This window comes from Cydia amplana, chromosome 8 (assembly GCF_948474715.1).
Source record: "Cydia amplana chromosome 8, ilCydAmpl1.1, whole genome shotgun sequence".
Taxonomy (NCBI): Eukaryota; Metazoa; Arthropoda; class Insecta; order Lepidoptera; family Tortricidae; genus Cydia; species Cydia amplana.
The window spans coordinates 16,622,831-16,640,860 of NC_086076.1; the positions used below are offsets into that span (position 1 = coordinate 16,622,831).

The 18,030-nt window shown below is 37.7% G+C and overlaps 1 protein-coding gene across 1 annotated transcript in view; it reads left to right on the plus strand.

The window, feature by feature from the left end:
- Nucleotides 1–238: 238 nt before the first annotated feature.
- Nucleotides 239–18,030, plus strand: part of LOC134650100 (dipeptidyl peptidase 3) — a 32,025-nt gene continuing 14,233 nt past the window's right edge. The window contains exons 1-9 of the mRNA XM_063504931.1: nt 239–520; nt 1,262–1,386; nt 1,783–1,935; nt 6,464–6,691; nt 7,788–7,914; nt 9,053–9,332; nt 10,522–10,647; nt 11,832–11,959; nt 16,619–16,761. Of these exons, the coding sequence (XP_063361001.1) occupies nt 382–520; nt 1,262–1,386; nt 1,783–1,935; nt 6,464–6,691; nt 7,788–7,914; nt 9,053–9,332; nt 10,522–10,647; nt 11,832–11,959; nt 16,619–16,761 (1,449 nt within the window). The 5' untranslated portion in view covers nt 239–381. The remainder of the gene's footprint in view (nt 521–1,261; nt 1,387–1,782; nt 1,936–6,463; nt 6,692–7,787; nt 7,915–9,052; nt 9,333–10,521; nt 10,648–11,831; nt 11,960–16,618; nt 16,762–18,030) is intronic.

The window sequence follows — 18,030 nt, forward strand, 5'->3', positions numbered from 1 at the left end:
AGGTAATTTGCGTTTGTTTCTATCTGTCAAAATTGTCAAACGCAACTGCCTGAAGTGGTGGGGGTGTGGGAGAGAGATGGACGTATATGCTAGAAAAGGACAATACGACTAACTACAGTGTTGCCACTCTCAATATATTACTTTAGGTTCCGAATATGGTAAGTTATTTAATTAGCGTTTTATTTTTGTGTAAAACGCTGTCATTTCATTTGTCAATTTGTCATTGTCATTTCATTTCACGAACAGACATACAAGACACAGGGTCCCAATTATTCATTTTCAATAAATTAAAATTAAGTAATAAACAATATCACTTGTTTGAGTTACAGTAAGTATAAAACAACCTCGCAAATTTCAGTTATTCAGAATATATTATATCAAATGTTGCGGACCCTGACTATTAACCTTACAAAATGCCGGCGTACAAGTTATGCTGATTCATTTATTAGTAAATACCGTCGGTATTGTTCCGGGACGATAGAGACCGAAAAAAAATCAAACCCAAGCAAAATAGTTAAGGGTCAGTAATAAAAGTATTTATATATGTAATACTAACAAGTAATTTCATCTACTTAGCTTCTTTTTACTATTTGAACTAAGTGTTTTAACTTGAATATGTTTAACCTTACTTTTTAATCTTTTAGTTTTATCTAATATTTAATTATTTACGAAGTTACATTTTTACATTACATTTTTGTTATTTTTATATGATATTCTGCTGTTATACATATATAATGATGATAGATAGTCTGTATAAGCTAATTTTGCACCAATTTGAATAGAACAAAGTGAGTGAGTGCAGATGCAGAGTATATCATTATAAACATGATATTTTCATAGAAATTTGGCATTGATAATGACACCAATTCCATGCAGAGCTATCTTGGTCCAACTTTAAAACATTAAAAGATTTAAATAAAGCATGTGATATAAAGCAATCAACAGTCTACTGCACACATCACAGAGAGATTAATATGTTGAATTGTATAATATTAGAATGTATACAATAATATAATATAATAAATAATACTAACAACACTATTAGCACGCAAGGTTTATCTGTAAGTGCTAGTATGTATAAAATAAACAAATAAACAAAATAAACATTGCTGGACCCAAATGTGTAATTTTCTATTCTATATAATTTAATGTTGTTTTTCTGTTGTTGTTATCTTTTTCTTATATCTTTAATCTTGTCCTGTGTATGTGTGCTGTATGGAATAAATGTAATTTCTTTTCTTAAAGTACGGTATAATTCCAGCCATGGCCGTGGACAAGTCAAATTTCCTGCTGCCCAACAACCAGAGGTTTGTGGAGCTGGAGAGCTCCCAGGCCTTCAATAATCTGACTAATCAGGAAAAGTTGTATGCTCATTATTTGAGTCAGGTAATTTATTTATTTAATCTTTATTGCACAAAAGAAAAACTTTATAGTAAAGGTGGACTTAATGCCATAAGGCATTCTCTACCAGTCAACCTTTGGTAATGTTAATAACAACAACTTTACTGATAAAACATTGAAAACCATTCAACCATTATGAGTGTGTTAACACATTCACTGCAGTTGAGGGTAGAAAGACCTCACTTAATTACAAGTTACACTTATTGTCACAGCAAAGGTGTTAAAAATAAAAGAAAACTATCACATCACAGTATTAATTGTCAATACTGGTTTTTGACGATACACCACTACCAATTGCCTTAAGACGTAAACATTGTCACATTATCTAGTGAAAAAAATATTTAAGTTTGTTATTTGTAACCAAGAATCATATTTTTTTAGGCTGCATGGAATGGAGGTCTAATAGTCCTACTGCAGACGAGTCCGGAGTCTCCAAGGATCTTCTCCCTACTGCACAGGATCTTCCTTGGCGAGCCCCTGGAGGACCTGAAAAAGTCTGCCCTAGCAGCTGGTGCTACTGAGGATGATTTCCAAGTAAGTAACTATCTATGTGTCGAAGTCTAGTCAAAGGTCCCACTCAGGGATCAGAACCGGTTTTTGCAAAAATACCGGTATCCGATCCCTGGTCTCACTTAGTCACATATCATAAGGACGAGATTTGCTTGTATCTTTATACGAATCACCTGTCAAAGCATCCTTATGGCAAGTGGGATATTATGCTTGGAAACAACACATATTTGGATACTTAGCTTCTTCTGACACATTGTTTGGTCTCCAAAACACTTTGTAAACCACTGGTAATTCTCATACTAAATATTTATTGATTCATTTCCTTGCATAATACGCACAATTTATGATGTCAAGTTGTGGAAAACTATTAATCGGTTATAGATATCCCTAACTGATACTAAACAACCAAACTTCAATCTATACAAATTATAGTACATATATAGTCTATTCTATAGAAATGATGTGGATTAAAATCTTGTAATATTTACCCACAACCCAGTTAGAATGATAATTCCTTGAAACATGTTACAAGAAAAAGTTGTTGGAATTGACTCAATAATTATGGTAATATCCAGGGCCGTCTTTAACTATGCTGGGGCCCCTGGGCACACATAAATTTGGGGCCCCTTTGGAAAGTAAAGAAAACTAATTATATTAACTTTTTTCTACTATGATTTAATATTTATTATTGGTAATCAAATATACAATATAATGTGTCATTAATAATATTAGTAGGCTGCTGCACTATTCTTTTTGATGGTACGCTTGCGATAATGGTGTCCTTCGCGATTTCTGTTGAGCAAAATCTTCTATTATACCCTCAAAGTCCATTTTTTGAAGGATGTCATTTTCTATGCACATAATTGACAAGTTAGTTAGTCGTTCTTGTAACATTGTTGTTCGCAATTCATTTTTTATTCTCTTAAGCCGCGAAAATGACCGCTCTCCACTGCAATTGGTAACCATTAGGCAAAGGAATATTCTTGCAGCAATTTCAACGTTGGGAAAAGTTTCTTCTAATTTATCTGACTTTATTAGTTTATGTAAGGTAGAGATATTTAAATCCGCTGATTGCATTGCTGTGTTTTTTAAATATTGACTTAAATGAAAACATTATGTTTTGAACTCATATGCATTAATATCTTCATGATAAAATTCTGCAAATTCTTTGCATTTTTTGGTCAACTCGCCAGATTCGATTTTTGTCAACTGACAAAGAAAACTAAATCGATTACCGATTTCTTGGTATGCTGCCGAACGTATTTTTAAATGTGTTATTAACGTGTCAATAATGGGAATGAAAGTATCTACACGAAACTTTTCCTTGCCTCTCAACTGTGTAGTCTCTGATGATCCTTCAAAAAAAGTGATTCGTGTGCTGCGAATTCTTATTCTTTCAAATTTATCTTTGTAGTCAGCGTCAGGGTTTTTTTCTTTAGCAGCCGTTTCATACTGATCAAAATTATTGCGTGCGTCATTGACATAACTGATCAACGATTCGTAAAGTTTTGTTACAACGTCCATGGTTATAGTGCTATTCTGTAAACTTAGACTCGTTTTATTCATAATTCCTAAAAGATCATTCCAAATTTCCGTTAGAAGAAGAATCTCAAATTTATCCATTTTTTTTGCTAGGCTTTGGGCTTCGTTTCTCGTGTCTCCTGGTTGATTTCTGTCACTTGCGATTGAGGACAATGCTTCAGAAATATTTAAATAACCATGTTTCAAAGCATTAATGGCATTGGCACGTGCAGACCACCTAGTTTACGAAAGAGACTGCAGGACTCTATTTGCACCTAAATGCTCTGTCAAAATTTTCCATCGTTTGGTCGAAGCTGAGAAAAAATTGTACAATGTTTGCACAAATTGAAAGAATGCTACTGCTTCAGTAACACACTCAACAGCCTGAACACCCACTAAATTTAGCGAATGTGCCGCACATGGAGCGTATATTGCAAATTCGCAAACTTCTTTTATTCTTGACTGTACACCGGAGTATTTTCCAGACATATTTGACGCATTGTCATAGCTCTGCCCGCGACAATCTTTTATAGGAATATCAAGGCTTTCAAAGAAGTTTAAAATAGTATCTGCTATATATTGCCCACTATGTTCATTTATAGGGAAAAATTGCATAAATCTCTCAATAGGCTCTCCGTCTTTTACGTACCTAACGATGAAAGTGAGTTGGTCAACGTGAGACAGATCTGGCGTAGAATCCACGCTAATAGAGTAGTATTTTGCTGATTTAAGTTCTTTTACAATTGTCATTAAAACTCGCTGTCCCATTAAATTAATAAATTCATTACAAATATTTGCAGATAAATATGATTTGCTCCCCTTTCCACGATTTCCGTAGTTTTGTATGTGATCAGCAAGAAATGGGTCAAATTCGCTAATCAATTCTAAGCATCCTAAATAATTGCCATTATTTTGCGATCCCAATATCTCATTATCACCACGAAATGCAAGACCTCTTGAAGCTAAAAATTTCACCACTGCAACAATCCTTCTAAGCACATTCTTCCAATAGTTAATTTCTGTATTGTATTGGGATAGCAACTCACTATCAATTCGTCCAGTAGTTTTCACTCTTGCAACATAATTCATCATAAATTGCCTGTGCTGTAAACTGTTCTCATGCTCCATCAATAAGTTACTTATATGCTTCCAATCTTTATATCCATTTGGAGAACTCAAGTTTTGTCCAGTTCCAGTACCAGCAGTGGTATTAAATAGACGGCAACAAAAACAGTATACAGATTTTTTTGAAGGCGAATAAAGGAGCCATTTTCTTTCTAAAGACTCGCCATTCGTCAATTTACGGGTAAAAATATTTTTAGTCAAGCATCTAGTTTTTGTTTTACCACTTGAATCTGCAAAACTTGCAGAAGTTTCAGAAAAATCACAATTTTTATTTTGGAAAAACTCTGGCCCTTTTCGTATCCAAATATCACGGACTTCTTCCGTTAAAATATCGTCACAGTACGTACCAGGGTCACTAAGGTCAGGAGATACAGATACATCCTCCATGCTTGCAGTTATTAACTCACAGTTGCTTGAAGTCGAGGGTTCAGCATGTGATATTGATATGTGCTTGTCATCTTCGTCACACGTAAGCGTAACCTCTTTTTCCAGTTGATATTCAGGGGTATTTTTATCTTGAGGTGATGAGGATGAAGAGTCTCTCAGCTTACTTGTTTCTTCAACCGTAAAAAATGAAGTAAGCTTAGGAAGTTTCTCCGATACTTCTTTTTGAGTTATAACTTTTTTTCTTTTTTGTGCTCCACTTAAATATGTTCTTTTCGACATAATGAAATACTGTTTATACGAACAAATCAAAACTTCTATTATCTTACACAATGTATATTAAACGAAACTAAATCATTGACTTCCCAACTTCTGTCAGACTGAAAGTTTAATACACGTATATCATCCGGGGATTCCCAACCATAGACAATGCCAACAACTTTTTTTTAGGCCTTGTTTAGACTGTGCAACTTGACTTTAGAATCGGAGTAGTTTGCATGGGTGATCGCTAGATGGTGTAGTTTACTAAATGAAATATATTATTAACATAATAGTACAACCCAACAAGAAAACGTGGAACTACATGTTTCCTATTTTTGTCAAATATGTCAATGTTGTTGACTAAGTTTATCACTGTATCCGTGGCTGACAAAAATGTTTTGAGGATATAAATATGAGAGAAATTTATTGTCCTTCGGGGCCCCCTGACGATGGGGGCCCTGGGCACGGGCCCCGTGTGCCCTTATGGTAAAGACGGCATTGGTAATATCAGTCTGTCTGTTTGAATTTTAGTCTAAGTATAATCACTTGTGACAAAAGCAAAATTTTAAAATTTCACAGCCACATTCTTGCTTTGTGTAACCAAATGTATAAAGATACCGCCCAATCTACGTTCTCATTGATAGAAAAAGCTCACCACATATGTATCTATGATATAACCTATTTTCCCATTGAATGGAGTAAACTTACCACAAGTTTATCTATGAATGAAATAACCACATCCTGACCTTATTATGAATAAAGGAAAAACACCTAAGTTACTGATAACATGTTTTGAAATATACCATGTATATTCCAAAGCATGTTTCAGACAAAAAGATTACTTGTGATAAGTAGTACACAAAACATCATTAGCAAAGTACAGTACAGGCTTCTAAAAAGACAAAAGGAATGCATTTATGCCATTTAGCGAAATCTTTTTTTTTTGCGATGCTGTATGGCTTTTCTTAAACACTTTGAGTCCTAGGGATAATTTGCCAGCCAATAAACAATCTTGAGATATTCAACTAAGAATTGAATTTTGACCATCATCGCTGACCCGACATCGTCTCAGTGGGACTCAAGGGGATGATTTTTTATTGGAATCTTACCATTTCTGTTTCATTCTACCAAATTTGAGTAGTTACTATGACATTGATAGGTCGTTTGGTGCAACATTTGATAAGTTACCATGTGACAACTTAACATAAAGTTGACTTTTGCTTGTAATTGTCAAGCATCTCTATCAAGAGTTTTGTTTCAGGCCTTCCTAGTGTACGCCGGCGGCATTTTAGCCAACAGCGGCAACTACAAAGGCTTCGGCGACACCAAGTTCATACCGAACCTGCCCAAGGAGTCCTTTGAGATCATCGTCAAGGCCTCCAAAGCTTACGAGAATGACATCACGCATATAAGCAAGCTGTTTCAGAACACGCAGAATGCTATATACAGCTTGGCGCCGAGGCTGACGAGTTTAGGCTTAGCTGATAAGGTGAGTGATCTTTTGTACAGACATATTACATCATAGGTACATTAGGTACAGTGCAAATGATCTTGACGCGACTTTATTGTTAAGAGAATAAGAGCGCGTCAAGGTAATTTTGAACACCTCGCCCGCTTAGCAACTTTTGCTGCTGACTGTACAGTCACCTGCAATAATATCTTACACTACGAAGGCCGCTAAAATATCTGACACGATATTGTTTGTAGGGCCATAAGAGCGTGTCCACATATTTTTGCGGCCTTCGAAGAATACGTTTTGCAGGTGACTGTACCATCGATGCTGGAGAAATAGAAACTATGAATTAGTTTGGATTACTCTTGAGTTTCTTCTCTTATTCTTAATCTTGATTGTTATTTAGTGAATAAGTTCCAAGAAAACCATTAAGTAAATATTTCCAATAATGTTAATATCGAGAGGGGAAAATGAGGACTCGGTTTGTATGATGAAGCGATTTCGCGCGGTCGTCCACTTTCGTCCTAAGAATGCTACTGTTAGTATTTACCGAGGCTAACCGGTCTAGGCTTGCCTGTTAAGGTAAGTCGATGATCTTTTGTACTTGTTGATAAAGTTAGAAAATTACTATAATTAAGTCTTTTTGCCATTGTTATAAGATCGCATTTGGCTTGGTTGGATGTTGTTATTTTTTCTCTGCTACTAGGTTTTAGAACTGGTAGGAAAAATATTTCCCATGACAACAATCACAATAATGGCACAAGGACGAAACAGATTCTGAATATTTTCCCTGAATAAAGTCCTTTATGAACTAGAGAGAGTTTATTTTTTATCCCACTTTCCCTTTTTCGAAGTTATCCCAATCCACCTTAAATTGTATCAACCTTAAGTTTACCACTACATTTTTGCAAATAAATATCTTTATCTTTTGTATCTTTTAATTAGCAATTATACATAAAGTCATAAACCTTCCTCTTGAATCACTCTATTAAAAAAAACCGGATCAATATGCGTTGCGTAGTTTTAAAGATCTAAGTATACATAGGGACAGACAGACAGCGGGAAGCGACTTTGTTTTATACTATGTAGTGAAGATGTTGTACTCGTATAACAAAGGTTTGTTTTGTGTCAGGGTGTCACCACATACTTCTCAAGCAACTGCACGAAAGAGGACTCGGACCTGGTGAACGAGTGGATGAAGACGAAACGCATCGAAGCTTACATCTGCCGGACGTTCAAAACTACCGCAGAAGATGGACGTAAGTTGTATATTGTACCAAACCTTCCATAGGTACTCATCATCATCATATCAGCCTTTTATCGCCCACTGCTGAGCATAGGCCTCTCTTCGAGTACGCCACTTATCCCGGTCCTGAGCCAATCTCATCCAGAAGTGACCCGCAATCTTCCATAGGTACTAATGTTAATATTGTTACCCGTCAATAAGAAGTTAATTTTGATACGAAATTTTACCAAAAATGCGAGAAACATATTGAACTGACATGTGTTAAAATAGGCATAATCAACTGAAATGAACGAAACACCCAAAAAAAATTGTCTTTCTTAGTTATGGTTTGATCCAATGTAACAACCGGAAACTTTAGTTTATTTCACTGGCTCTTTTTAAAATAAATCCTGACCAGGAATATATCGTCAGGTGACAAGCAAAACTCACAAATTACCACCACAAGGTCATATAGTCAGCCATTGGTACTCAAATATGGTTGATTTTTGTTAAATAATTTTTTAGTAATTAGTGAGTTTTGCTTGTCACCTGACGATATGAACACGCGCCATGTTGCGGAATTTCACTGGAACTATTCTTTTTCATAATATGCTGAACTGAACAATACATGTAAATAACAGCGCCCTCTTGACAATGATCATAACTGGTCAGGCTTTAATATTCTCGAGCAGGGATGTTGCGGATGCCGATTTTTTGACATCCGCGGATGCGGATGCGGATGCGGATTTTTAAAGGCTCACATCCGCGGATGCGGATGCGGATGCGGATGTCAAGATAGTACCATAAAAACGTCAAATATTACATTTTAGTAATTTTTATTTCAAAAAACCGGCCAAGTGCGAGTCGGACTCGCGTTCCAAGGGTTCCGTACATTAAGTCCCACTCACGCTTGACTGCTCATTTCTAATAGGTTTTTTTGGTTAATGACTAAATTATACCTAGCAGTCTAGCACTTACGCCGATGCTAAGACGTTCCTGTACCGACCTGTTCCACATCCGCATCCGCATTAAATCCGCATCGATTTTATGCGGATGCGGATGCGGATGTTGAAAATAATGCGGAAGTTCCGCGGTTGCGGATGCGGAAATTCGCAACAACCCTGTTCTCGAGTATAATTTATTTGCTTCCCATCTTTTCTATACTTCTCCAGTACCCCTCTTCACCATCCGCTACGCCAGCGTCGACACAACCCCCCTAGCAACCACCCCCGAGAAATACAAGAACGCCTACTTCATCGAGTCCCGCGGAGACTACTCCCCCCTGCTGGCGCTGGCCACAGACCACCTGAACACGGCCGTCACTCACGCCGCCAACGACAATGAGCGGGACATGCTGAAACATTATGTGAAGAGTTTCACTGAAGGCAGTTTGGACGAGCATAAGGAAGGCAGCCGGTTCTGGATTAGGAATAAGGGGCCTATTATTGAGACGTGAGTACATTTTGGGTAAAGTATCGAAGGGGGTTAAGTGCGGTTTCGCGGCTGGCTCCCTGACACTGCGGTGTTGCGTAACATCGCAGCCGTAACGCGTTTAAGGTATAGTTTTTAGTTTTCAGACATATCACTACATAGTATAAAACAAAGTCGCTTCCCTATCTGTATGTGTGCTTAGATCTTTAAAACTACGCAACGGATTTTGATGCAGTTTTGTTTTAATACATACTTAGAGTGATTCAAGAGGAAGGTTTATGTATAATTTGTTAACCCGTGCGAAGCCGGGGCGGGTCGCTAGTTTTGTAATAAAACTCCCGCGAGCTATAATCATCATTAACTTAGTTATTCTCTTGTCGTTGGAGTATCTTCCAGAATTCATTATCTTGCGCCAGCTCTTTGACTTTTTGATACGACACGACCCCTACTTTTTCTTTCGCTTGGTCTAAAAAGCTGCGTCTGGGTTCTCCTCTACCCCGCTTGCGTCTTATCCGCCCCTCCAGGATAGTTTTATGGAGTGGTCGTATCGTATTATGTTTTTCTTTTCTTTTTGTTTTGTTTGTATTCTTAATTCGTTTTCATGTATAAATTTTTGTATTCTCTGTTTTCTTAATTACTTCTTCTGTGTATCTTTTGCAAATGTTTTAATATGTATCTTTTTGTGTTATCTGTCGTGGCATCACCGAATGGGCCCTACGGAAGACCAGCGCTGGCTTTATACTAGCATTATGCTGAGTTGGGTCCATTTCGTGATGCACACTTATTGTTCTCTTCTGTTCTTGCTGTTGTTGTCTGTACATGTTCGTACATGTTTTGTGAACGTCACGAATAAAAATCTTTTATCTATCTTTATCAATCATTCATTCTTTTATCTAATACCTTTAAACGAGCAATTCTTGCTTATTCATTTATACGTTTAATTTATATATTCTAATACCTTTAAACGAGCAATTCTTGCTTATTTATTTATTGATTTATATGTTTATTTATATATATATTTCGGGGATCTCGGAAACGGCTCTAACGACTTCGATGAAATTGCTATAATTGCTGGGGCGTAAATCGATCTAGCTAGGTTTTATCTCTGAAAAAACGCGCATTTTTGAGTTTTTATATGTTTTCCAGATATTAAAGCTATAAGCTAGTATCAAAATATAATTAATATGAACGGTTGTCTTTTTATTGTCAGATATCAAGGCTTCATAGAGACGTACCGCGACCCGGCCGGGCAGCGCGGCGAGTTCGAAGGCTTCGTGGCCATGGTCAACAAGGAGATGTCCAAGAAGTTCGGAGCCCTGGTGGACGGGGCCGAGAGGTACACAGTGTTGGCCGAAACGTTAATGCAATTGAAAATGTTGGCCATTAACCATTATAAATTGAACCTTAAACCGTTACGGACGGATACAGTTTACGGTTCAATTTATAATGGTTAATGGCTAACATTTTCAATTGCATTAACGTTTCGGCCAACAGGAGGTACACTCATTCACATATTTAGGTATACATCGGCCGAAACAGGGATCGGCGGACTCAAACATCAACATCTATTCAGCAAATAGGCCACAAGGGCACTTTTACACGTCAACATGGAATTTACATACAAGCAAAAATAAAAACAAACACATCAACAATTAATTTCAATTGATATATTAATTTCCGCTACCTAAAGGTTGTCTGGAAGAGATCGCTTTTTAGCGATAAGAACGCCTGTTGTTTAACTTCTTCCTGTATTATCTGTATTGTTTTCTGTAATGAGGTGTGCAATAAAGAGTATTTGTATTGTATTGTATTGTAATTATGAAATAACTACATCTAACCGCAAATATCAATTCAAACTAAAGTATTACAATTACATAGAGATGTATAAAGTCTCTAAATGTCGAATTACAAAAAAAAATATAATTAAAAAAACATATAGAAAGAAAAATCTAAAATTATTTAGAGGTGTAAATGTCTCTAAGGGTTAGAACTAAAATATTATAATATATAGTTAATCAAATTATCCTTAGAGATGTATAGGGTCTCCAAGGGTCAAAATCCTGTATACCTTATTAAAACATTCATTAACCTTTTGGACGCCAATGACCGATATATCCGCACCGTAGGTTCAACGCCAAAGACCGATTAATCGGTCAAAGACCACAGAGCAACATCGACCTACGTGCATATGCATAAAGTTCAATTTCAGTTTTGACACTTCGGTGACGTGGCGTCAGCGTGACGACAGCTTTTGTGTTTGACACGGCGTCGAAAAGGTTAAGAGAAAAAAATAGAATAAAATAGCATACGAGAACCGAATGAGGTGTGTCAATGTAATTGTACTCAAAAATAAAGTTACTAAATAATAGCTCGACTCGTCTCTTTTATCAGTCCTCGACAAGCCTCGGCAACTAAGAACATGGTCACTCTATCCAGCCAATTCCCCTCTCTTTCTCTCTTTATTTTTGCTGCCTTGAGAAAGAATAAAATGCCATATCGATTGTACATTACCATTACCAGGTTCATAAAGCTGCTGCCGTGGGGCTCTGACCTGGAGAAAGACACATTCCTGCGGCCCGACTTCACCAGTCTGGACGTGCTCGCCTTCTCGGGCAGCGGCATACCCGCCGGCATCAACATCCCCAACTGTACGTACACAGCACCAGAAATAGCTGAACGGACGAGGTGTCCAAAATGGTTACGCATTGCCACGTCGATTGTACATGCCCCCGCAGCTTCATAAAGCTGCTGCCGTGGGGCTCTGACCTGGAGAAGGACACATTCCTGCGGCCCGACTTTACCAGCCTGGACGTGCTCGCCTTCTCGGGCAGCGGGATCCCCGCCGGCATCAACATCCCCAACTGTACGTACACAGCACCAGAAATAGCTGAACGGGCGAGGTGTCCAAAATGGTTACCCATTGCCACGTCGATTGTACATGCCCCCACAGGTTCATAAAGCTGCTGCCGTGGGGCTCTGACCTGGAGAAGGACACGTTCCTGCGGCCCGACTTCACCAACCCGGACATGCTCGCCTTCTCGGGCAGCGGGATCCCCGCCGGCATCAACATCCCCAACTGTACGTACACAGCACCAGAAATAGCTGAACAGGCGAGGTGTCCAAAATGGTTACCCATTGCCACGTCGATTGTACATGACCCCACAGGTTCATAAAGCTGCTGCCGTGGGGTTCGGACCTTGAGAAGGACTGACCTTGAGAAGGACTAAGTGCAGTAGAATTGGAGCAATTTATTGTTGTCTGTGTGTATAGGCCGCCATTAAGTAATTTTGAACTATTTGAAAGCATAATGGAATCTGCCCTACTTAAAATATCATCTTCTAGTAAGAAATTGCTTATATGCGGCGACTTTAATGTAAATATTTTGGAAAATTCAACAATGTCTTGTAGATTATTGAATCTTTTCAAATCTTGTAATCTCAACCACATGTTTATGGAGCCCACTAGAGTGACTGCCTCTAGTGCAACCTGTATTGATAATATTTTCACTGATATTTTTCCTATTACTAAAAAAGTTATCAGCAATTTAGAATCAGACCACTTAGGTCAATTAATGGTATTTGAGGCATTAAGGAAAAATACTATGAGAAAACAAATAACTTTTGTACCAGTAACCTCGGACCGCGTGGAAAGAATGAAGCAAAGTTTAGTTCAGGCGCTACCCTTTTTGTCTTCCGATATGAGTCCTAATAGTATGTATAATTCATTCTTTCACACTTTTATGGAACATTATAATGCGATATTCACCTCAAAATCGGTCGTAGTTAATGGTGCATCAGTTTTTAGTGAGTGGGCTACTGCGGACTTACATCAACGAAGACGTGAACTGTATGCCTTGTATGAGGAACGGCGGTTTAATCAGAGTGATGAATTTAAAGAACATGTCAAGGAATATTCGAAGAAGTTTAAAGTAGATTGTCATATAGCTAAGCGAAATTATCTAAGTCAGAAAATAAAAAGTAGTTCCGACATTATTAAAGCAACCTGGAAAGTAATAAATGTGGAGACTGGTCGCTCGAAACACACAATTAAAGAACTTAAACTAAATATTGATAACAAAATTATAGATTCCAATTTAGAAGTAGCTACAGAATTTGAAAAATTTTTCACCGAGGTACCAGTATCCACAACTAAGGATTTAAATTCATCACCCTCATCTGCTGTTACATTATTAAAACATAACGCTCCAGAGTGTTGTGGAGACCTTCATTTTGAACATGTTTCTACCTCAGATGTAATAAAGGCGTTTAAATCAATTAATGTCAAAAAAACTAATGACCTCTGGGGAGTCTCTGTCCATGCTGTCAAATCCTTAGTAGAAATTGTAGCGCCTGACTTGGTAGTTATATTTAACAACAGTGTTGATTGCGGCGAGTTTCCTGATTTAATGAAACATAGTAAAGTAACTCCTTTATTTAAATCTGGTAGCAGCTCTGACCCCACTAACTTTAGACCGATATCTGTGCTACCAACATTTAGCAAGATTTTTGAAAAATTAGTTCTTTCTCAATTAGTACGACATTTTAACGTTAATAATTTAATGCATAATAAGCAGTTTGGTTTTACGCGGGGTCGCTCAACAACCGATGCTGGTGTTGAGCTAATTAAGCATATTTTCGATGCCTGGGAGGAGTCACGAGATGCTTTAGGTATCTTCTGTGATTTGTCTAAGGCCTTCGACTGCGTTTGTCATGAAACATTAATCAGGAAACTTCATTATTATGGAGTTAGAGGATCGGCACTGAATTTACTTAAGTCCTACTTAAATGGTAGAATACAAAGGGTCGATGTGAGTGGACAGCGATCACCGGGGTCATTGGTCTCTATGGGTGTACCGCAGGGGTCAATATTGGGGCCTTTCCTGTTCCTTATCTACATAAATGACTTGCCATTCCTTGTAAAGACCCACCATGATATAGTGTTGTTTGCAGACGACACCTCACTTATTTTCAAAGTCAAACGACAGCAACAAGCTTACAATGATGTAAACGATGCTATTTCAAAATTAGTAAATTGGTTCAATGTTAATAATTTATTGTTAAATGAGAAAAAGACTAAATGTATTAAGTTTGTCACTAGTAGTAACGTTAGGCATGTGCAAACAAGTGTCATTGTGAAGGATGAGGAATTGGAATTAGTTGATAGTACAGTTTTTCTTGGTATAACTTTAGATTCTAAACTCCAGTGGGATCCCCATATTGCTACTCTTTCGAATAGACTGAGTTCTGCAGCTTTTGCAGTGAGCAAAATCCGTCAGTTAACTGATGTGAAAACAGCTCGATTAGTATATTTTAGTTACTTCCATAGCATTATGGCATATGGTATTTTACTATGGGGTGGTGCTTCAGAGATAAATACCATTTTTGTTCTGCAGAAGAGGGCTATTCGAGCAATATACAAAATGAACCATAGAGACTCACTTAGAGATAAATTTAAGGAAATTGACATAATGACAGTGCACTGTCAATACATTTATGAGAATATTCTGTATGTACATAAAAATATTGTAAATTTTAGAAAAAATTGTGAAATTCATAATATTAATACTAGAAATAAACATAAGCTCGCAGTGCCCTTCACTCGGCTCCATAAAATTAAAAAATCATTCATGGGTAATTGTGTGAGATTTTATAATAAACTTCCAAACCATATTACTGAATTATCTATTAATAAATTTAAGAATTATGTAAAGCGTAAACTTATACCCAAAGCGTATTATACCACACAAGACTACATGAATGATAAAACAACGTGGGATTAATTGTTATTCGAAATGATTATTTATATATTAGGTATATTTGATTAATGATGAGGAAATTGATATTCCGAATATTCCGATGTTTGTACTTCTTTTGTGTTTTTTATTTATTTATTTGACATTTAGATTTTATTCTAGAAACATTCTAGACTAGTATTTTTTATACAATTTTTTTTTCATGTTTGACGATCCTTTTGTGAAATTCTTATATTTGTGTTAAATTTGATTTGTATAATAATCCAATATTATTATGGAATAATAACATCAATAAATTGCTCTGATAATTAGCTTAAGATAATTTATAAGTATGTTACGATTCATAAGTGCTTGTTGCTAGGCCTACATGAATAAAGATATTTTTGACTTTGACTTTGACTTTGGACACGTTCCTGCGGCCTGACTTCACCAGCCTGGACGTGCTCGCCTTCTCGGGCAGCGGGATCCCCGCCGGCATCAACATCCCCAACTGTACGTACACAGCACCAGAAATAGCTGAACGGACGAGGTGTCCAAAATGGTTACCCATTGCCACGTCGATTGTACATGCCCCCACAGGTTCATAAAGCTGCTGCCGTGGGGCTCTGACCTGGAGAAGGACACGTTCCTGCGGCCCGACTTCACCAACCCGGACATGCTCGCCTTCTCGGGCAGCGGGATCCCCGCCGGCATCAACATCCCCAACTGTACGTACACAGCACCAGAAATAGCTGAACGGACGAGGTGTCCAAAATGGTTACCCATTGCCATACCGAGACATTTTTAAGGTTCCGTACCCAAAGGGTAAAAACGGGACCCTATTACTAAGACTCCGCTGTCCGCCCGTCCGTCTGTCCGTCCTTTCGTCCGTCCGTCTGTCACCAGGCTGTATCTCACGAACCGTGATAGCTAGACAGTTGAAATTTTCACAGATGATGTATTTCTGTTGCCGCTATAACAACAAATACTAAAAACAGAATAAAATAAAGATTCAAGTGGGGCTCCCATACAACAAACGTGATTTTTGACCGAAGTTAAGCAACGTCAGGCGGGGTCAGTACTTGGATGGGTGACCGTTTTTTTGCTTGTTTTGCTCTATTTTTTGTTGATGGTGCGGAACCCTCCGTGCGCGAGTCCGACTCGCACTTGGCCGGTTTTTTTTTGTAAACATTTTCCATTTTCATTTGACTGGGCGCGTTTTTTCCAACACTATAGGGTAGGTATTCATAATTTTGAAAAAGGTATCCTATAGGACCCATTAGGTTAGATTAGTTAGTTGTGTGACATGTGGTTAGTTATGTTTATGTGTGTTTGGTCACTTGGTTACGTTTTACGTGTTATTGACAGGATTTTTTTTGTTTTTTTTTCCTTATATGTACAAGTAGCTTTGGTCTGAGAGAATGGAGAAAGTAGGATTTTGCTTCTAAGCGGCGATATTTAAAACCAAATTGTGATGTTTAACCCCCGTCAAAGGTTTCGTATCCCTTAACCTCGATAAACTCAGCTTGGCGGCCATATTTAACTTTTTTTTTTTAATGTAATATTTCCGTTACAGACGACGAAATCCGTCAAGACGAGGGCTTCAAGAACGTGTCTCTCGGCAACGTGATCCCCGCCGCGTACAAGGAGTCCGTCATACCCTTCCTCAACGATACCGACAAGCAGTTGCTCGAGAAGTACAGAGTGCCCGCCTTTGAGGTGAGACTTTTTAGCTGTAACTAGATTTGGTAAGAAAGAACTGCTAATACGAGTAGAAGTCTAAATTAGAAAACCTTGAATTCTACGAGACTTGCCTCAGAGGATACCAGAGTCATTAGTCGAACCAAGTCACTACTATATAATATAATATATGTAGCGGAAATAAAAGGAGTTAGGACCTATCCAATTAGAAATAATTTGTTTATGTAAATTTGTAAAGTGTGCAAACTGTGAATTTGGTCACCTCCAGCTACTGAAATACTGAAATTTGTAAACATTAGAAGATTCAAGATTCTCACAAGTAACACAAAATTTTGACATATTGTTTAAAATACTGGCTGAGAGGGTAGCGAAACAATCCCGTCGAGATCGGTATCTTTAAACTTATCAAACGTGACGGCGCACCAAAAGGTACAGTTTAACAGAAACTTATTAACATTTTATATAAAGTCTCCCCACAACTATCAACGCGAAATCGGCAAAACCCGATAAAAAAATCCTTATGGCCACATAATAAGAGCTAAAAAGGCATGGTTCGCCTCGGATCGGCTCGGCTGACGCCTGCCGAAGCGTCGACATCTTTTTCGCACACTAATTTACATGTACTATGTTTAACACTGTAAACTCTCGCGTTTTGTACACATATTTAATTTCACAAACGGGTCTAACGCCATATAATTTCATTGTTTTTACCTTAAATTCCATCATTCGGACCAGTGTACGGATACTGAGTGTTGCGTGTCGTGCCGTGGACAATACACATTAAACTTTAACGGGTAGCTGCAATTTCTTTGTCTACCCCGAACATTTTTTATAAACTAATTTCGGGTAGTTTAGTGGTGTTTGATTAATATCTCCGTTGACATTTGCTGGGTTGTCAGTCTTTCCGTGACCAGAGCTTGTGCAACTCGGCTGAAACGTCGGAATTAAGGTAAAAACAATGAAATTATATCGCGTTAAGCTTTGGATTCCTCCGAAAACGGTGCCGTCATATTACGGCCGCTATATAGCGTTGACTGACGTCACTAGAACGTTGTCTATGTAAACAAGATGGCGCGGTTTCCTAGACGGCGTTACGTTACGTTGATTGTCAACGTAACGTAATAGTTAGAACGATAGTTTCGTGAACGTTTTATTAGATAGCGGTGACGCCATTTTGAATAAATGACACGAGATTTGAATAAATGATTCCGTACTACGATTATTTTCCTTGAATAATTTTACGGTTTAGACTCACTTGTTTTAAGTCACTCGCGCGACATGTTTCGG